The 22,786-nt window shown below is 31.0% G+C and overlaps 1 protein-coding gene across 3 annotated transcripts in view; it reads left to right on the forward strand.

The window, feature by feature from the left end:
- The window catches only part of LOC121126158 (probable Na(+)/H(+) antiporter nhx-9), a 210,874-nt gene that overhangs the window by 146,675 nt on the left and 41,413 nt on the right, over positions 1-22,786 (forward strand). For all 3 annotated transcript variants that reach the window (XM_071891658.1, XM_071891659.1, XM_040721465.2), the window contains one exon: positions 5,552-5,762. In XM_071891658.1, the coding sequence (XP_071747759.1) occupies positions 5,552-5,762 (211 nt within the window). The remainder of the gene's footprint in view (positions 1-5,551; positions 5,763-22,786) is intronic.

The raw sequence follows: 22,786 nt of genomic DNA on the forward strand, positions 1-22,786 counted from the left end.
GGGGGTACCCCCATTAATAATGTACAAATCCTTCTCTGTCATATATTTATAGGGTGATCCAGATTAATTGGGCAAATCTTTATAGGCTTATAACAAACAAACTGGATAGGATAAAATTTTAATATCTTTTGAAAACTATATTTATAAATATCCAGTTATTCATAATGAGATCCACCTCTCTTGATAACCTCAGTCACACGGCGCCAGAAGCTTTATATTACCCAAGTAACCCTGTGTCGATCCAGCTTTGTCATTCAACAGGTAATTTACTTCTTCAGGGCCTCTACAGATGAATGATACTGAGCACAAGATAGAAATTGAAACTGCATGGGCTTAGGTCTAGGGTGTTTAAAGACCAAATATCCAGGCTGTAAAAGTGAATACAGCTAGTGGCCAAAATACCCTGCACTTTTTCTCTTGCGGGACGGTGCACTGACTTGTTGGAAGCTGTTATTTCTTTCTTGGGATACTCCAAAAAGTTGGAATCAGACTAGCTGGCTCCAAAGCTTCCAACACCATCTGGCTGACGATATCAAGAAAAGCGGATCTCATAATGAATAGTTGAATATCATTTAGATGTAGTTCTCATATAATAAAAAATTATGGTTTTACTCCGTCTTGGGCATAGCTTATTTAAGCCTTTAAAAACTACCCATTTATGTGGACTACCATGTATACCATTATTATGATTGGCTATGAGATAATTATATAAGTTAATATCCAAACAAATATATGTAATTGATTATATCTATTTGTAAAGAAAGTATTAATTTAATTTGCATACTCATATCATGTTACTCCTGATAAGGTCGTCTTAAATATTGATAGGTCTAAGTAATACTTGTATCAGTTAACTCGTAAACGCAACATGAATACAAAAATAGTAAAATTTTAGTCACAAAATTGGGTATTTTGTTGAAATGAAAAAAAATATAGATATATATTTTTATGCAAATGTCTGTTTTTGAAATGTTTGGGGAGAGAAGCATAGCTCTCAATACATTTTATTAGATAAACTGCAATATTCAATGAGGGGAAGGAAAAAAACACACATCTGCAAGAATGTAAGTAGGAATTACAAGATCTTCTTCGTCTTCAATTCTACTATTAGTAAGTTGAACTAGGACTAAACCTTATTACTCCTAGAAAAAAAAATCATCATTGTTACTCTCTTACGAACTTTATACAGATAACAGCTCTGGTAAATAAATAAGTTGGAACTAAATAAAATATCACACTCGTTTTATGTCATATTTGTACCCCTACAGGGTATCAAAACGAAATCTTTGAAATAATTTGCACCGAACTGATATGGAATTCGAAAGGGAAGACAGGCGGCAAGTAGGAAAAAGGAAAATCTGCTAGACATACCAAATTGCAAATGTCAACACCCCATATTAGGATAAGAGTTTCTCAACAGAAACAATATAACCTTCGTTACCAGAGAAGGCCAAATCATCCTTAAAGACAAAATAATACCTCTTGAAACATTGAGACCAAGATCGATCCAAAATATCATTGTCCTATTTAAATAGCACTTTTATTAAGGAATAGTTTCTTAATCAGTGTATGATCTTTGTCACATTTAGCAAGATAAATATTGATTATACTATACCTCATAGGATTATAAAAACTGAAATATATGTACGTAGATTAAATGAAGATTAACTAAAGGCAGCCGAAGAAGAGTTTGATAAGTTACTCAATGCAAAAATAGTTGAAAGATCAGGTAGCCTATGGAGTTTGCCAATTCATACGGTAAAAAAGTCCAACAGATCATTGATTATGTGGATTATACACTTTTTAATATTCTATTGATCTACGACAGCTATGCACCTCCATCGTATAAATAAAAAGATATCGTTTATTAATTTTTATCATCAGTTTGTTCACATGTGAAAAAGTTGTTTGAATTATAAATTAAAAGATGACATCAAATCAAATAATATTTCTAATAAATTTTGCAACTCCTTTCCAAATTGGTAAGACAAACTTTTCCCGTAAGCGGAGGTATGATTATAGTTGTCACAACCTGTGTTGTATGTGTCTTTAAAAAATTACAATGGCTGCTGGCCTATCACTCAGGGTCTAATAAAATTTTTAAGTCCAAGGACTTGTCTTTATAGGTCTGTTATGGTAACTAAAACAGCTGAAATAACTATGTTCTTATCAACAAAATACAACAAAAACTCTTTCTAGAGACAAGATAGTTGAAGTTTAGACTAGGAGTTGTGTTGTTAGAACTTATTATTAAATATTTTGATAAAACATTAATTTCCGCGGATGCACTTGATTTGGCCAGAGGAAGAGTTCTAATATAAAAAAAAAATGACATGACTATACTTCAATTTGCGTTACATTGCATGAATTTAAAAAAGGATAAAGATATTCATTTTCTAATAGATTCTACTATCTATCGATTTATAAAATAAGAAACAAAAATTGTCACATAGTTGAAGGAGAAGTTGACTTCCTGACTTTATACTATGAACACGTCACTTGTTTTGTCGTGAAGTTTAATTCCTTTAAGAGGGATTTAATGTTCATTTTCACATTTTTATTAAGTTAAAAAGGTTTATAAGTGCACATCCTTCCTCTTCTGAACCAGCCTTGGACATCAGGTATCTTCATTACACGAATAAATGGATCAATCGAAAGCTAAGACAATGAACTCATCTTCTTCTTAAAAAGGAGTTTCCAACTCTCTAATTGAGCGGAGCATTTTTACACATCTGTCATTCAACCTTTGACTATGGATGAAAATGAAAGTAATACAACATACTTAAATATAAATATCGTCAACCTGAAATAGGAGACCGTCACATACAACAAGTGGGGTAACAGAATAAGAACCACTCCCAGAATAGGAGAACAAGGTTATAAAGAACCTCAAAACAAAAATAACAAACTTGGCAGCCGCATATTCAAAAAGTCGTTGTGGCAAAAAGCAGTCCAAAAATAGATATGTTCTTCGATTTGGTTGCCAAACCAAAACGAAAGAAAAAAAATGATTAGCTCTTCTTATATCAAGATGATGAAAATCTTTGTAAATTTATGGAATGTACAAAAATATAAAACAAATTATTGATAATAACCATAAAATTAAGTAGGACTTCAGATCAACTTCTTTGCCGTATGTATGTATACATAGCTTTGTAATAAATTTGTTTTAAATGTAAAAGAGAGTGTGCTAAGGATGGTAAAATTGGAGAATTGTAATATTATTTTATTTGTTAATTATTTAATATAATTGTTTATTATAAATTCTATACATTGAAAACGACGTCTTTCCATTCAAAAAAATCAATCCTTGTCTATATAATAAATAATTCCATTGTCTAAGGAGTAAGGATTGGCTATCCATCAATTAATCTCTACTCTATTTTTTATTTATGGATACGATAACAGTTCAATCTAATAGGTTTATTGTCTCCTTTATTTGAGCAGTATATTCATTGAGTTGATTAAGAATAATAACAATATATTTGTGCTTATACATAATTTATTTGTATCAATGACTAGGGGAGTTTATTAGTTTTTGTCAAAAAATTAGGAGTTGCGTTTTTTTCTTAATTATACACTATATGTGTTAATTTTCCTTTGTTAAACTTCCATTATTTATAAATATAATATATATCCTAATTATAGAGGCCCTAAAGGGGCGAGATCTACCTAATTATTATGATTTATAATATTAATTTTTGTCTAATTAGTCAATTTGACAGGTAGAATATTTATTTAGGTTTATAATTCTGTTATGTTTCGGTCTAAAAATCCTAGACAGGTTTCGACATCGATTAGATTTGAAATGGAACGAAATAGTTATTTTCTAAAGTTTAGTTTGAATGGGTGCCACAAAATATTTCAGTACAAAAATATTTAGAAAAATAACTTGACACATAATGAAGAAATTTCCGAATTTCAAAGTTGTATTGTGGCGGATGGTACAATTTGAAACCGTTGATACTTTTGACATTTAATCCTACATATTTCAACACGTAAATTGAAATCTTTGTGAACATGAATTTATTAAATAAAAACGATCGACCATCTACCATTGCGTGGAACCCATCATTGCCGCTAAAGGTGGCTACATTAGTGATTAACATAGCTCAAATACACATCAATTTATTATATTAATTTTTATTGAAATTATATTGTTAGTTAATAAATTAAATCTTGTTGAATTTTAAAATTCAAAATGTCTAGATTTTAATGAACCACTCAATATATAGTTTTTTTCCCCTTTTAATTTATGATCATAATATAGAATTAAGCTATAAGATAGATAAATAATTCAACTGTTTGTATAATCGTCCTACAGAGTTTTATCAAAATGGATCTGTAACTTTTTTGTTAATCCTGCTTTTCAAACATATAAAATAACTAACAAAACAAACGAAGACATACAAATCAATTTTGATTAGCTTCATCGATGGAAGTAATAAAAAAATATATATTTCAATAGAATATCTCTAAATTACGTTTAGTTTAATCAAATATTTTTATAGCAAATATTATTAAATAAATGAGTTACTTTGAAATGAAGCAAATAAACAAAATTTCCACTTTGACCATTTGAAAAATGTTTTTAAAAAAAGCACATAAATTGCCTAGAGGTTTCGTTAGATCATCCACAATCAGCTATGACAAGGGGGGAGAAAAGGACATTCATAAAAAATTACTCACATATCGATCCTTAATTCTACTCAGAGTTCAACAAGGCCTTACAATAACAATTATTCTTCAAAAAATCCTCAAGGTTCCTCTCGGTCATGTACGAAAACAAGTTCAATCAAGATTTGAATATAATTAAATGTCGTGGAAATGGAATTTCACTACCAAGGGCGTTTGCGGAACTATATTTCGAAAGAGCTTGGTTTGTTAAAAATTACATATTTTGGACAAAATTTGACAATGTAAATTTTTTGGAAAAAAATTTCAAAAATTAAACAACTAAATTTTTTCGATTTTTTTTTCAAAAATACACTGTCATTCACAGAAAATGAATATTTTGTAAGCCCATTTAATTTATTCAATTTTATGGGAAAAAAATTCAAATTCTAAATTTTTAGAAAAAAGTTTAAAAAATCCACACCTGTTTAAAAAAATTTTTTTTTTTTTTTTTTTTTTTCATAACATTTGTATCTAATTTGTATCGATTAAAATCTTTAGTTATTGTCAAATAATTTGATAAATTTAATTAAAATTCAATAATTAAAAAAAAAAAAAATTGAAAATTTCTAGAAGAAAGCAAAGATTCATTTATTGGAGAGGGGCTATAACCCCTTCACCCCACCCCCGGCAGACTTTTTGCCCGACAACTATTTAGAGTTATAACTCCTCTTCCAATCCAAAAGTTGTTTTCCGTCCTTTAGGAAATTTATTGGTTACACACTATAGTTAAATGTGGGCTCCTCAAAAGTAAAAGAATAATGATAATTTGCACGCTTAAAACCCTAAGGATTTAGAAACCTATATATGTATCCTTTCATATGTAATGCAAATTGAGTTCAAAATATTTATTAAATAATTGTCATTTCATTGTTAGGGCACAGCTTTTAATTTTTTAGCTATTGGAGGGAGTCTGTATTTGGTATATTATTGTGGAGGTTTCAATACGGATCTTGGAGTCGTGGAAGTCATGGTCTTTGCCTCTCTCATCTCTGCAGTAGATCCAGTTGCTGTTTTAGCCATTTTTCAAGAAGTGGGAGTCAACTCAGATCTGTATTTTCTTTTATTTGGAGAGTCTCTACTCAATGGTAAGCATTCTTAATGATGAGAAAAATGATGTTTTGTATGTATGATTGTTGGGTTTTGTTCAGTAAATTTTGTGTGATGTAACTAATTTATTCCTTTAAAAGTCTTGATCGGTCCTAAGGAAAAATTCGAAATAGACCGATTCAAAGGATCAAAAAACTGTCTAATTTGGTCCCAAAAATGGGTCTTAGCTAAAATACGGTGTAGACAGATTTGATAAATACATCGTTATTGACGTATTTTCAAGTAAGAATCATGTTACATTGACGTCATACTAAATTTAAGATGAGATAACTAGGGAGAATTTCCTTCAAGTCATACCTCCTGGAAAATGGAACTCTGAATTCGAGTATCTCTGGGGGATGAAAGATCAAATTAATCTTTTATTTAGATTCCCCCTAATCTTCCTTTCATTTTAACTTTTGGAGAACACAAAAGTCAACTTAATCTGATCTGAATGAATTAAGACTAATCAGTCATCATAGGCCCTAGTATTAGTCAAATTAAAAGCATATCTTAATTTTAAATTATCATATACTTTTGTTTGATGTTTATAATGTCATTTAGTAATATAGGGATGAATGGATTTTAAGTTACATATTCTAATTAAGATGTTATATGTATATCGTATTTTTTTAATAGATCGTCCACTTTTTAGATTGAAAGGATATCCGCATACCTACACTTAATATACAATCTTTTTGTAGTATAATAAAAACAGCGGTTGAACTTAAAAAATAAGAAAATAAATCTGATCATTTATTATATAGTATCGATAGTACCCGGCATTTTTCGAGATAATTAGGGTTCGGTTACCAAACTAATTTTGAAGAAATTATTGATGTTATTCTCCGGTTTCCATGAGCACACTCACACGAAACTACTCAATACTTGTATAAATTTATATGTGTTCTGTCTTTACGAATGAAATAATTAAAATAAGAGTTTGAGAAATGGGATGGGAAATGGGATGACCTGTATTTTTGGTAATATCACTAGGAGAAGGCAGGAAACTTTTGTTTATATCAACTTCCTGTTATATGATTTTGAAGGCAGAAAATGAATTACTGCTATAAAGAGAAGAAACTTCTACATTTAAAGTAGCATTAATTCAAGAAAATATGAATATAAATCCCCCCACCCAAGTCTTATTATTACTCGAACTTAAAGGATTGTAAAGAAGACCAAGTGTTACCTAGGAATTATTAAAAGAAAATTCAAAACTGGTTACCCTTTGTTTATCATAAAACTAAATAAACTTCCCGATTTTAATGTGCGGATCTGAGATCTGGAATCCTTCAAGAAAATACTTGATTGATTCCTTAGAAAAGGCACAAGCCGGATTTGTGTCGGGGATTCTTTCATTGGAAAATAACAAGAACTTCAAATGCAAAATCAAAAGACACTTTGCCTCATAGACGTGCAATGAAAGATATGATTACACAACACCGAGTTTTAAGCAAAAAGATTAACCTTATCTCTCCCCAACCTGGATATTAAATAAAGGCTATCTATTCCACAAAACAAGACTCTTCCCTCAAAACACCATCTACCTACCAAAACTAAAGATTGACATTTTTAAGCATAGTTTCTATTACAGATCTATTATTCATTGGAACAAAATACCTTTTTGCTCTCACCAGGGCAGTGAGGCTGACCTCAAGCGACTTTTAAGTTATATTTTTTTGTGTGACACTTGTTTTTTGTTTCTTTCCTTCTTTTTCCCTCTGCACTTTCACGTTTTTTTTGTATGTTTTGTCTTTTATTTCTTAATATTTTTAGTATAAATGCATTAATATTATCAAGAGCGATAATTTTTTATAAATTATGTCGACCTTTAGTGGCTTTATTTATCAGCGTAGGTCGAAATGAATAAACATTACACCCATCTAATAAAGGTATATCATGACTTTTTTGGAAGAAAATCTCTTCTCTAAAATTGTTTTTCAAAGACATTGTTATGCATTTCCAAAAAAAAAAAAAAAAACTTGATTTAGCTGTTAGCGAATTGAAGGTCTTCAAATGAGGATTAGTTCTCTCTGCAACATACCCTTTGCTAAATGAAAGAAAATACGAGTTATCAGAAAGCAATTTCCCACAACTCCTTGACAATAAGAGGAGACAAGATCTCTTTATCAACATGTTATACAATTTTCATATACATGACAACGCACAATTAAGTCAATTGAGGGCATTTGTAGATTATTTTCAGCAACAAGTCATTAAACTTTCATATGTAGCTATTGATGAATGTATGAGCCTTTCACTTGGTATACATTTTGCATTCGGCTTCTGTAAACAATGTTTACCAGGTACTGAAGAAAATATGAACTCTTGCAACATACAAGGAGTTAATTGAAGCCTTATCCGTTTACTATAGTAATTCTTCAGAGAGTCCAACTTACAGGACAAAAGAAGTTTTTTAAACTTTTAAAAGGGGCTAGATTCGACGGGCAATACAATTTTATTCAATCCTGTGACTAAGCAAAGCTAATTAGGGAAATGTAAAAGCAGGACCCCCGCTTTTTTGACTATATATTCTTACATTACTAAATGTAATTCAGTGTTTGTATATTTAGTTAATTAAAAAAATGTATTTAAAGGTTATAATTACTAGGAGTCACAACATTACCTCGCTAAAATAAAATTACCCTTTGTATTTTGTTGTAAGCTGTTGATTTCCACCCCTTCACTTGATACGTTACAGCTATTTCACAATTATTTCTTTTTGATTGTTATTGAGGATACATTTTTCGAGTATGACAACCAACAGAGAGAAACACACTTTATTTTTTTAAATATATATAAATAAATTTTACTTTTTTTCGTCTTTTCAATCGTAACCCTAAATATAAACAATAAGTTACTCTACTCTCATACTTTCCAAAAGACCACAAAGACATTTTATCGTTGTCCCATTATGGTATATATAAGGGCCTTGTTATTATACGTATGAATAAATTTTGGCTATCATATACGGAAAAAAACTGTATTGTTACTCTTTTGATAAAATATACTAAGCAATATTATAATAAAGTATCGTATACAATAAGTAAGTGAAATTTTGAAATAACAAAATATATATATGTTATTAATTTTTACTATTGTACAAAATAACATGGGAGAGTGAGTTTGCTATTACATAAGAAATAAATGGCAGTTGGTATGATTCACATTAAAAAAAGTGGTATTATCCTCATATTTAAGCTAAATATACCCTGTTCTGTTCAATAACTTGTTGCCAACGAGAATCCAACTTCTAAATGCCCTTTCTGTAGAAGTCCTAGTCCATATTGGCAAAAAACATATAGAAAAATTTGTATACCCAAGCGCGTTGCCAATATACAGGTGGTCATAAACAGATGGTAGTCACTTGGTGCCAGGTCCGGTATGTAGGATGGATTAATAACTTCCCAACTAAGATACTAGAGCTTCTAGCGCGTCATCAAAGATGTGTGCGGCCAGGTGTTGTCTTGATTATACACTATTCATTTCCTATTCAAGGTGTGCAATACCATATCTGGTAAAATGACGGTCTATTTCGATATTTCCCGTAATTCTATGGACATTTTCGACTACAACCCTCCCAGTACAAGGTGAATATTCACTACACCAGAAAAAAATCAGTCAAACCACTGTTGTACAACACGAGCCGTGTGAGTATCAGATCTGCTTAAATTGTAAATTTTCTTGGTTGCTTGCAACGTGTTTTTCCCCCTTCAGGTAGTAAAATATAACAAATTTTTTTTCTTTGATACCTTCATAGTCGAGGCACAATAATTTACAACTGAATGGGCCAAACGCCATACTCTCCAAAAGGGATTTGTATGAGATATTTATAGATTTCCAACGTGTTATCATATGATCCAATGTGAACAGTAATGAAAAAGATATACTTAGTTGAAAAAAAAAAAAAAAAAAGATCAGGAAATACAAAATTACTTTTTTCCTTAACCTTTTACTTTGAATTATCTCCTACTTACATGTACATCACATAAGGAATAAAACTTTAATGGTGGCCCTTGCCTCTTAATGTTTTGCCCTTTATCCGAAAATTAGGCAAAAAAATTCAAATACTTTCAATTTTATCTAATACCTAAGATTAGCTACAATAGCAACTTTGTGAGAAAACAAACCTAATTATATCTTAGATTTATATTGATTTGTGGAGCTACGAGCCATGCAGCGTTCATCAGGAGCCCACACATAGACTATAATGGGTTTAAAACAGCAGTCTATCTTGTGCTACTGACCTATCAGATCCAATCAGTTACTAAAACTCTGAAACACATTGGTTTAATGAGTCAAAAAATTAAATACCTTTTATTTTTAACTGTAGTTTTTCTAATTTGAAGCCATTGTATGTGAATATCCTTTTTAAAAAGCAGTTAGTGAACGTTGAATATAACTCCCCCAGCCCCCACCCAAAAAAAAACCAAACGTATTTGATTACAAAATAAACAGATGAGCGTGTATCATTAAAATTTAATATAATTTTTTTACTTATTCCATCCATTTTCCACTCGTAAATATCAATTAAAATGCTAAAATTTTTCTAATAATATAAGATATCAAGGCAAAGTATATATATTTTTTTTAATAATCTTAATATCTTATTTTGGGAACTTACAAAATTATAATAATAATTAAAATATTACGTTTTTATTTTTGGTGAACATTTCTATAAAATATGTATTACTTTATACCAACATTGAAAATCAAAATAGTACGCAAAAATAAATTAAAATTTAAAATGGGTATCTTTAATGATCTTACGTTTTGCATATGATGATGGACCCGGGAGTTCCTTCGAAATATATTTATTCTGAACTCTTTCGATTTCCTATATATGCTTTTCCACAGTTTATATTATCCTTACCGACAAACAATAAATCTGCTAATAAGTTGATTAATTTATGTTGCTTGGAAGGTTGGAATTGAGTCGTCACACCATTGGATCCTTACATTTTTGAAATGTTAAACATACCAATTAGTCGTTCACAAATACATATAGCGTCTACCAAAACCAAAAAAAGCTTTCAGCAAGATTATATAATGAGAGGCTTGTCAAAACCTTCAGAATAGTTGCGGACATAAGATAATGTCGTATATCTTCAATGGATAACTTTTTCTTGACAATAAAAGGTACATAGAATTAGAAGGGTTAGTTAAGGAAAATAAATGTTATATTTAATCAATTAAAGTACAAAATTCCATTCTAGAATTGTTCATACATGTCCGAACTTCCATGAATTTGCTAATACATAATAGTAGAGCAAAAAGATTATTTGAAATGATTTGATATCAAATATGAGATACACATGTCTGATATACTCTATATCAACGAAACAATGAATAATTGTCATTTTGATTTTTTTTTTTTTCTTCGGTCAATAAAATGAATTATGCAAATTCAAGATCTTATAAAAAGATTCAAGAAGTATCTCACAATATTTCAAAAAAAATCTCAAATGGGTATCAAAAACCCCTCCTCGCTTATTTGACAGTTAACATTACTAAATAAAACTTTACATTTTTTCCTCATTTCGACACAAGAAATTTTTATAGCAGAAAAAAACAATTTGGAATGCAGACAAAATTGTTAGTTTTAAAATTGTGACAAAAACAAATTCAACAAATTTAACAAATTTATTTCTCCACAAAATTTGACAACAAAGAGTTGATAATGTGCGTTGAGTGTACGGTTGAGAGCCCCTGCACTACCACATGCATTATTAAATGTATGTCCAACTGTCATTATTTCTTGAAGGATAGAGCATGATGGATGAAAAGTCCTTTTTATTTTCATTTATGTTTATCGGTTATAATTTCATAAACAATTCATGAAATAAGTACATTATACACAATCATGTTGTACATTTATTAAACTTGATTAATAGCTTCGAATGACGTCTTTATGTATGGAAATTATTAGAGTGGCTCATAAAATGGTGTAGTACCCGGCAATTCACTTAGATAAACAGATATACTTTTTCTATAATAATATAGATTTGCTATATTAATGTATGCATTTTTCAAAATTCTTTCAATTATCGCTGACGTCACATTTTCGGCGTATGTCTTGAAAGTTAGCTTTATTTCTAAAAATGAACGTTGAAAAAGAGCACATTTGTTGTATCCACCTTCATTATAAATGAAGGTCTGGATCCGGGCCTGGAAGGAGGAGCAGGCGTTTACTTGGCAAATATTAGGAATGTTAGTCAATGTTTCCTTGATTAAGACAATCAGAGAGTCCTTGATGCCATACTATGTTCGATTTGCTTAAGATTCAATACAGTCCCAGATAAAACTATCCATCAAATGACTATTTGGAATACTGGGTGCAATATGTCTTTCCTAATAAAGTCATATCAGTGCACAATCAGCCATTTTTTGGTGGCAAATGACGTATCTGGGATTATTAGTCTCCAAAACACTCTGTCGACTTTTTTGACGGGTTCAGATTGGGACACGAGTCAAATTTGAGAACTCCCTATTAAAAATCTTTATGTTGTTCTGGAGAAAAATCATTTTTATAGTGCAACGTCTTCCTCTGTAAATTTGACCTTAATACCATGTAGAAAGTTATTATTATGTTGTGAGAAAAAATGGAATCCGAGCCATAGTTATCAACTAGTAGTATCTGTTATACCTTATTTTAAATTACATTGATTATTTAATATAATTAACTTCTCTTTTTCTTTTTAAAATGAGCCTTAGCTCCTTAATAAAAGTTTTTACTATATAACTATACAAAATACTCATTAACCTCAATGCCTATGATGTTTTATAATTTTGTAAGTTATGTCTTTATACAATCAGGTGTATGTGTATGTATTAAATATATCTTAGAAAGTGGCCCTTTCTAGTTGGAAATCCGAACAGCCTTTTTTATAACCAAAAGCTTTTATCATCACTATTGAATTTTTGAATCTAAGTATAAAGTTATAACTAGTTTGTCGGCTCATAAAAAATGGGAAATAAGAAAAAGTACTTACTGGACTCGGAGTACAATCTAGGATCGAATTTGGAGTAACTTCAGCTGAAATATTCTTGTTATATAAAGTGGACTGTCTGTCTACTTCCTTCTATTCACGGATGCTTCTAATAAAATGCAATAAGAGCTAAGCTGCTCTCCTTCAAACACTATTTTAATTGTCTGAGGGATAATTTGAAAAAATAAAGATGGTCTTATATTAATGATTACTTATATTTTGCGTTGGATCGGTCTAAACAAACTAAAAAAGACTGCAGTTCTATCAGCGTGGTCCAATGAAATTGGTTCGCCCTAAAACTGGTCCTAATTGGTCTTTTGTAGAAACTTTAATAAATAAAATTACGTAAATACTATGCAAATTACGTCATTTGATTCGTTAAAGTGTCATTACCTCTTTCAAAGACACAAAATACTGATAGGAGATGTGTAACTAGAACATATTATCAAACTATCATTTATAAATTTATTAGTTCTTATATTTTTAAATCCTATCTATGAGTGAGAATAAAAAGATAGATTGGACGGAAGACGGAAAAACGGAGTCCTTAGGACAGTTGAATGGTAAAAAAGATCTGACTAATGCGGTCATTGAAATTATTTTCTCACTAAAGCAACTAATGGAAACTATATCACAAAATAAAGATAAGTCTGTGCTTCTAAATAAAAGGGATTTCAAACATACTCAATTTTTCTATACCCTATTACTATGAAATTGCTTTCTATGATTGAAATTTCAATTCCCAGTTTTAAACTACGGTCTCGACCAAAATTTGTTGCTAGAACAGAGATTTTTTAACTATATTTTCACATTCCCCGCTTTATAGTGAGCCAACTCTCCACTTCCCAGCACAACATCTGTCTTTGAGTAATTATACTTTGACCCATACAATGTTTAGTTCCTAAACATACCCTTTGCTTAATTGTGTCATTTTACACCCCTTCATTTTACATTTTTTTTACTCATATTTATCATACGAAAATAAAAAAACGTGTACATATGAAAAGTTTTGTTATTTCTTTTACTCAATTTATTTGTCCCATAAAAGTGTTCAAAAATGTAACCCAAGAACCATACAGGTTATTGAGACTTTTGCATTTATTTTTCCCTGAAGAGTTCCTGAATGTTTGGTTCCACTTTTAAAATGGTGCAGCACATTTAAGATTTTCGATCCATCAGGCGGACTTGTGATTTGATTTTGATCTTAAGCAAGCTCTAAAACGCCAAATTTTACAGATACGTGGAGAGAACCAGCAAAGTAAGGGAGGCCACAGCATGGTGAGGATACAACCCATGTATAGTGGAAGCCAGATTGTCCTGAGGCTTTTCTTTGTGAAAACAGCCTTTGCTGTGGTTTCATGCATCAGTTCAAAAAAACGGTCGTCGATGTCTTCTACTTCCTTCAGGTTAAATAAGTTAAATCATAAGTTTAAATGATCCCTCGTGAACTCCATCATTTGGTTGTTACATTTGATGTCCAGATATAGTGCTGATAATCGTTTAGCAGAATGTTGATATCGTTCATGGCTCAATAGCAGTGAACGTCGATGACGCCAGTAGCAGTCTTGTTCATTTTCACCTACATTGGAAAGGCCGTTGTGCTGCGGCTAGTCTCGAACTTGTCTCGCATTCACCAATCTTAACCCTGAGCATACAATATCAATACAACACACACAAATTGGATAAAATAACTATAATAATATAAACACATAGCTCGCTGAACAGTTTGGAGTGAATCCCATAGATCTCCACCATGGCCCCTCATTGTACCTATTCAATTTTTCACTTTTTTCAAAAGTCTTTTAGTATTTGACTTCTTCCCGTTCTCCGAGGTCTATAAAAAATAAAACATCAGTCATTTAGATTTTGGACAGCGGTTATCCCTACCCCATGGGCCTTGATAATTTATTCTTGGTGGCTCTAAAAAAAGGTACAAAAACGTGATTGTTTTTTTCTTTCGAATATAGCTTCGCAATAGCTTATTGTATAGCATTAATATGGATATGAAAGGAAAGCCAATAAACTGTGATTCAATTTTTATAAATGTGTTATTAACCCTTTATTTGTGCCCATGGGTATATGTCCAGCATGACATTAAAAAAAACAATGCCTTGAAAATTTATATTTTCCCATTTTTTTTCATGTTCTTTTAGGTATTCTCCTAAGTTATTAATATCTTGACGTACATAGATACAAAAATACGTGAATTACTTTAAGGAAAATCAAACAAAATATGACAGTCTACACTGGGATGGCAAACTCTTCACCTTCGGACGGAATGGGTACATTTTTTCTTTAGCAAAATAACGTCTGAATGTGCCAATATTTGATTATTATATTTTAAAGTATTTAAAAAAAAAAAAAGTTAATGACAGAAAAAACATATGTTTGAGATAAATTTACAACAATTGGAGGTGTAGCTCCCCCTTCCATGGATACATTTGGATAAGCTGCTACCCCTTCTGCCGGTATGATAGTGTTACTGACATTAGACCATCTCCACTGTAGCTTGAAGATAATTGTTTCTCATAGCCATCCAGTTACTAGAACAGGAGTGTCATTCCAAGTATGAACACCTGTTTAGCAAGATCTTTTAGTAACTTTCTCCTTTGGTATTTTTTCCCAACCCCAGAGTATTTTTCTTTATAGATGATAAACGACGCTAAGGCAGTGATATCGATCATGTTAGAGAAAAATGCCCCTTACAACCCGAGTTGTCTCACAGGCGAGGTGTTTTCTTAAAAAAAAAACACACAGGTGCAACAGCCGTAAATAAAGAGGAAAAGGATCAACCAAGAAGAAGAAGATTTGGATTGGAGATTTCAAGATGGCAACAACGAAGGATAATTCAAATTTTGCTAAGTGGTTATACTGCCACTATTTTCAATTTATCAGACAAATAGACAAGAACCTCGGAGTAAGGTGCACTATATGTGCTGGTGGGAAGCCTGGTAATAAGTAACTTATTATTCTACACAGAAGGTAATATTGTGAAGAAACGTATATTACTTTAAAATACAAATAACTAGGATAGGATAATATTAAATATATTACATTTTGGAAGTAACTTGCACAACACTGGTTATAACGTATTGTTTTTTTTAGAATATACATACATATTTGTTGGCTTTGTTAAAGGAAAAAAATGTATTGTATTCTATTTTTATATACATATATGCAAAGATACTACTAGCATAGGAGAATACCTTAAAAGAGAGGGAAAAAATATTAATAATGTGTATTTATTAATATTGTTGGTAAAATTTACCCATGGGCACAAATATGCATTTATACAAATTTAAGGACAATTTAAAAAGAATACAAAAAATCCCGTTTTTCCCCTTTTTTTTTTAGAGCCACTAACAATAAATTTTCAAAACCATGCGGCAGGTATAACCGCGGTCCAAAATCCAAATGACTGGTACTTTAATTTCTATAGACCTTGGAAAACGGGTAATAATTCAAATATTAAAAAGTTTGAAAAAAAAAAGTTGAAATTTGAACAGGTTCTCATGGACCTAAGATTTAATTGCCCTGGGCCGTTTTTTAATTACTCCAAGTCCAGTTTAGTGTTTTTGATGGAGCCCTTCTTCCTCTCCAACGATTTGAATTTGTTGAAGGCGTAGAAGGTAATCCTGGAGACATCTATCTGCTTGGAGTGCGCGGATGGAAAATAGTCGATCAGGTCTTTTTCTTGACTTTGCTTCTTTAGTTTATAACTATGTGTTTATGATTTAATATATGGAGACATGAATTAATTTCACTCAAACTTCATTCATTATTGAGTTAGTAATTCCGATTTATATGAACCACCCGGTATGGTCTTGTCTTTTGTTTTTGTATATATTTTATATTTGAGTATATTTTTTCTATGGAAAATATTTTCTTTTTAATTATTGACATGTTGATAAGAAAATAAAAAAAATGTCCACATAGAAAAAAAAAGTATTTTAAGAAGCTTAATTATACATTATGTTCTATACCTATCTTGGTAAAAAAAAAACTATTATGAAATATAATATGAAAATATTATGAAATTTCTTAGTAAAATAATTTGTTTCATTATTCAACAAGATAAAATAGGAAAAACCCTTAATTAAGTCACAAAGGATAAGTTTTATCTTTTCTAAGCACCCACAAGTGGGATTAATTTGTTACTAACTGGTGCAAATTTAAACAAGTTATCTAATAAAAAAATAATTAAGGGCCTAATAAACCGCGTTTTCCTAAAAGAGCTTGCCAAACTGGACTAGATTGAACGGCAGTCTTTGTTCTGAAATAAAAACTGACACAACAGGACAACTATCTCATGGACTTGTACCTCCGTTATCTTATAGATATAGTTAATTATATTTTAAGATGCAACTTTGTCCATCCCTAATATTGAATTATAATTTAATAATAGCCTTTTTTAGAGATATTTGAAATTCAATCCATACACATTCAGAAAACTGATTAGTAAAACGAAAGCAAGACATTCAGAGAACACAACAAAAAGAATAAGATTACTAAACTTCTTTGTATGTTAGGTACACAAATGTAGGGATAATTATCTTCTATCCATACCTTGAACTCCCTTTTGGCAAGGAATTGATTACATTTGGTGTCATGATGTTATATTGATTTATTAAAATCCCTCAAAACAAAAAAAAATGTTACCAGATACTAATTTTGTACCCTATGATCATTTATGTGGAAGTGTCTATTCAGTAATGTGGTCATTCGACTTGGTAAAGTGTGTGTTAGGAAAATGATTTTCACCAATGTGTCCGAGCACGATTTCTTGATGAGCTCGTAACTTGATTTTTAAGTAATATTCAAAGAATATGTGAATAAATTTTGAGACTTATTTGCATTTAGAAAGAAGTAATTAAATGTGGAAAACGTTTCAGAGTCTTGGCTCTAGTAAGTTATTATTGATTACATACCTCAAACATTATATGTACACGTGCCAATTAACCCTCGTGGGGTTTTTTACATTTTATGCACAAACGTTGTGTTGAGTGTCTGAATGACCCGCTTACAAAAATATATCATTAAACAACATTAATATTTAAAGTTTGAGATAATTTATACGATTATATGTAAAATTTATTAACAAACTAAAAGTGGAATTATCATTTAAATACGTATTAATTATAGATGTAAAACTATTAAAAAAATATATGATATAATTGAAAGGAGAGTTTCCCCATCTATCGTGCGTGTACACGTCCATGTGTATATATATTTACTCGCATAATTGTTTGGAGAAAAAGTCATTTTGCTTTATTTATATGCTTTATTAGAAGTGTGACAATCATTTGATCCAAGCAAAGATTGCCCTGTTCTGTTCGAAAATTTGTCGCCAACGAGAATCCAACCTTCCTAGGGAAACCCTTATCCCTATTGTCAAAAAACTCAGAGAACCAATTCTCAAAGGCCTCTATTGAGGACAAATTTGTAACCCAAGCTTTAAGCCGTTTTCTGATCCTCCAGACTAGTGATGAAAATCTGGTGTATTTTTTAAGCCTGTTTTTTTGTAAACTTTTAGTACTAAACTCAAAAACTGATTTAACTTTTGTGTTGACTCATAAAAGACGGAGATTAACCATGAGTCTTCTTGAAAAGTTATAATTGTAAGTCCATCTTGGAATTAAGGATCGATATCAGAGTAATTATTACCCATGCCCCCGTTTATTTCCTCCGTTACAGCTGATTCTAATAGATCGAATGAAAAATATTGTAGATTACAGAAAAAGGAAACTTATTCTTTTAGAACGCCTAAAAAAGATGCAGGAATAAAATCCTTTTCAACCTCGGAGTATCCGGATACATCTATAAATTGTTACATTAGTGGAAGTTATTTAGGTAAAAAAATGGAAGAGTTTTACTGCTTACAGTACCAGAGGAGGAAGAACCTATTTGTCCAAAAATCATTAATCCATCTAACGATTTATTGGAATAAGAAAAAAATGTCATTTTAAATCAAAATTTGAATATTTTAGCTAAGCATTTTATGTATATGAAGACAATAATTTTACAACTGATAGTCTTGATATAAAAAATATGACAAGGACCTTCATATTTCCTTCTCCCTTGTGACAACTTCTTGTAGATTTTTCTAATGAATCTTCGTGAGAGGTAAACTTCTCTTTCCCCAAAACATATTGTCAAGGTCACCTTGTTGATTTTTGGGTTTTTTTTAAATTTCAAAATGCGCAAAAAAAAACACGATTTAAATCACTCCTGACCATCTGGTGGTTGCTCACTGTGAGCATGCGCCTGATTTTGGTATAACCGGCGTTGACTAAAACACTTAACTACGTCTTTTGGTTTTCATTTTACAATTAAGAGAAGTTTACCTGATCTAATTAAACTACCTCTTTTCTAAAATATCGTGTAAAAAAGTTCAAAGCAAAAAAAAAAAAAAATCCCTGTAAAGCCTTTAAAAACTTTCATTTTAATAGCTTTCCAAGAATTCTTCATCACACGGTATATTTATTATTTTTAATAAAAAGTTCTATAAAATAATTATTAGAAAAGTTATTATTTTTTTCAATATATAATATAAGTGTTTGAGCGATATTGAAACTCATAATTTATATATCTGGATGGCTGAGATTACACAACTATTTTCTAAATAAAGTAAGAAGAAAACCCAAGTATGAAAAAATATAAAAAAGATGTGTAAAATAAAATTGTCAATCCCAGGCGTCTACTTTTTAAAATTCTACACCGAGCACAAACTCAACTAAAACATTAAACTCAAGTAACATAAAAAGAAAAAAAAAGGCTTTTTCAATTTGTTTAAAATGTGAAGTCGAGTTTTTTTTTTTTTTTTTTTCACTCCTAAAATATGTATTTGTGACTTAAATGATGATGTTATTTTATTTTGTATCATTCGTTATCAAGTAGGTAAGATGTGAAATGTTGCAACTCTTTTTGTTTTTGAATCATTTTGTAACATAGTTACTGAACCGGGGTAAAAATACCCTTTTTTTCTATTTCAAAAAAGGAGACAGTGGAAATTAAATTATTGTAACTTTACATTGCAAAAAAAATATAATTCAAGGGTATAAGTCTTTGGTGTCAATAACAACCTTAATTTGACCTAGGAAACGGAAGCAGGTCTTGATGACAGTCTCCTTTGACAAATTCCTGAATTCTTTCGGATCACGTACATCAGATCAGATTTGGTGTTACAAAAAGATCTGTTGATGTGTAACCTGAACCTGTTCCAGGTGCACTCTGCCTGGTCCCTACGTCAACTTCACACCACATGTAGAAGTCAGGGGGGTTGCAGTTGTGGCTATTAGGAGGCCAGATGTTGGGGCTGGTGTAATCATTGAAGTTCTTGGATAGCCACATCTCGGATTTGTGAGCTAAAAAATAAAACAAATGCCATATGGTTCTGTTGGTCTTCACTGTGTTCCTCCCCATGCAGACACCATTCATGATGTCACAATCCTTAAAACCGGCCGATAATCTTAACAGCAGTTATTATTTTTCAATGGTTATATGGATTAAGTTTGTTGGCTTATATTGTTGCCAGCATCACGTGTTCTCAACTACTTACACAATATTTTGGAAAGTGCTCCAGTAATTCACTGCTATCTAACGGTCATCATGTGCAATAATATCAATTGCTAAAAATATCGGGTCGACCTGGTATACGTATCTATTAAATCTGTCACTAATGTCGGAATAAAGAATCATGCAATCATCAAAGCCTCACAGTCCTTTCTGGCCTCCCTCAGCAAATGGAAGAACACAAGTGCAACGTGTGTTTCAAGACCCTCAAAGACCATAGCATTTCATTGATAGGTGGCTTGCTCTCTCATATGAAAGAAATCAAATATTGCAAAAAGAAGACGAAGAAAATCGTATTTTAAAATTTATTAAATCTAGAATGATGAAAAAAACTATTGAAAATAACTTAAATATTAAATAGGTTGAAGGAACTTGTGTAATAACACATATACCCTTTTGTGTGGTCTTGTTCATTCCCTATTGTTTGTATTGTTTGATTATAGTGAATAAATGGTAAACACCAAAAAAACTCAAATTACTAGAATATCAATTAAAATTCTAAAAATAATAGTTGTATGAATAGAAGTCATCGAAAAAATATACATAAATCCTTATTTTAAATAATCTAAACAGCGTTATTTTGTTAGTTTAACAAGATGATTGAAAAACTTATTGTAAAGCCTTGAATAAAGTTTAAGAAACGAAATTACTTTTTCCTAACCAATCTGGTCTTATTTGGATAAATAAAGGTTACTTAAAATAAAATGTAGCTACAATATCACTTTTTTGTAGATACTATTGTATCCCTCAGTCCTCGAAAAAAATCCAAGAAATCAAAAGGAACGTCTTTAAGCAAAACAATTAATTCAGCGCACTAAACCTCCGTAAAAAAATTGAACAAATAAATATAAAACTCTGCATTATCAATTGAATAATTCAGGAGTACACTGATAAAATAGAGTTCGTCTTAACTGATCCCCCAAATTTTAATACATTGATTGTAACTGATTGAATTACGTCTTTGAAGTATTGTTGAAGAAGATTAAACATTTATGACCAAATTGTACAAGTTCCAGTACAAAAATTAGATAAAGAATTTTATAAGTTTATGAAGGAAATATTCTAAGTATTGGATGTTTGCCTCTGTTTGCAAAAAATTACACATTGATTTTGATCAAAGTGGGTATGAAAATTAAGATCAAAGTAAGAAGCCCTTAAATTGGGAGAGTTGCGGTCAATGGTCAAGGTCAAAGTAAATGTTCAAGATAACACAAAATGCATTATCGAGCATAACTTTTGAATAAATTGATAATATAACTCCATTTGGTTTTAAGTGGAGGATTTGTTCTCCAAGGAGTGTCCATTTTAATTAATAATGTAATTGAAATTCCACTTGAAATAACTAAAAATACGAATTTATATGAATTGTGAGGGTCATTTAAAAGTTTAAATGACCCTGATTTATAACCACCATTAAGGAGTAGTTATACCATAATGGATCAGAGTTAAATGATCGATGTATTAAAATTATTGATGATAAAGTTCAATAATGCGGAAAGAGCTTGTAAAATTATAAATGTTAAAATTTTCTGTTAGAAGTTGCAACATGTAAATAAATTCCAATTCGTAGACGCCTTGTAAAGGCTGGGGAGTTTATATCTGAAAAATTTATGGATAATGTATTCTAAAATTTGCATGCTACCCTAAATTAATTCAACAATTAACAAATATTTTGCTTTTATATGAAGAGGGATCCAGAGTGAAGTAATTCACTCGAACCAATCACATCAAGCTTCAACCAAAGCCTCCAACCTGTAACTAAACGTGACACATGCCTTGATGATTAACTCCTTGTACATATTGGCCACTGTCTCAAGAATGGAAGCCCAAAAGGAGCAATTTATTGGACTCTCTCCCCCAGTACCCACACATAGAAGTCAAAACAGTTCATATCTGGGTAGGTCGGAGGTGCATGTGTTCATGACCCATCACACTCCTTTCAAATAGCAGATTAGGGCAGGTTTGTAAACTCAAATTTCTTCGGGGGGGTACACTCGGTACAGCTGCACAAAATAACGCACGGGCAGCTTTCGTATTCGGAGGATATCTCATGAATGATGTATATCATCTTTAACAGTTTTTGTGAGCTGAATCTGGTATTCACATTTTCAAAAACATACATCTCAGTGGGGCCAAGATATTGAGGTCAAAACTTTTTATCGATTAAAAATCTCCCCCCTCTTCCTTTATACGAGGCTGGTCTTAAAAGTTGCCCACCTCAATGGCAGCACTCTAAAAGAAAAACAAGTCACATTTATCTAGCATCTATTTACAATTACTCACCAAAGTTTCAGCCCTGGTAGGCTCAAGGCTTTGATGTAACAGTCGTTTATGTGAATATTTTTATGAAAATGGACAAATTTGAGAATAGAGCTTGCATCAAATAATTGCTTCTTTAAAGTGTAACCTTTACATTAATTCAAAAAATGGGAGACATATAAAGTCTTGTTGCGTTAAAA

Source organism: Lepeophtheirus salmonis, chromosome 11 (assembly GCF_016086655.4).
Source record: "Lepeophtheirus salmonis chromosome 11, UVic_Lsal_1.4, whole genome shotgun sequence".
Lineage (NCBI taxonomy): Eukaryota > Metazoa > Arthropoda > Copepoda > Siphonostomatoida > Caligidae > Lepeophtheirus > Lepeophtheirus salmonis.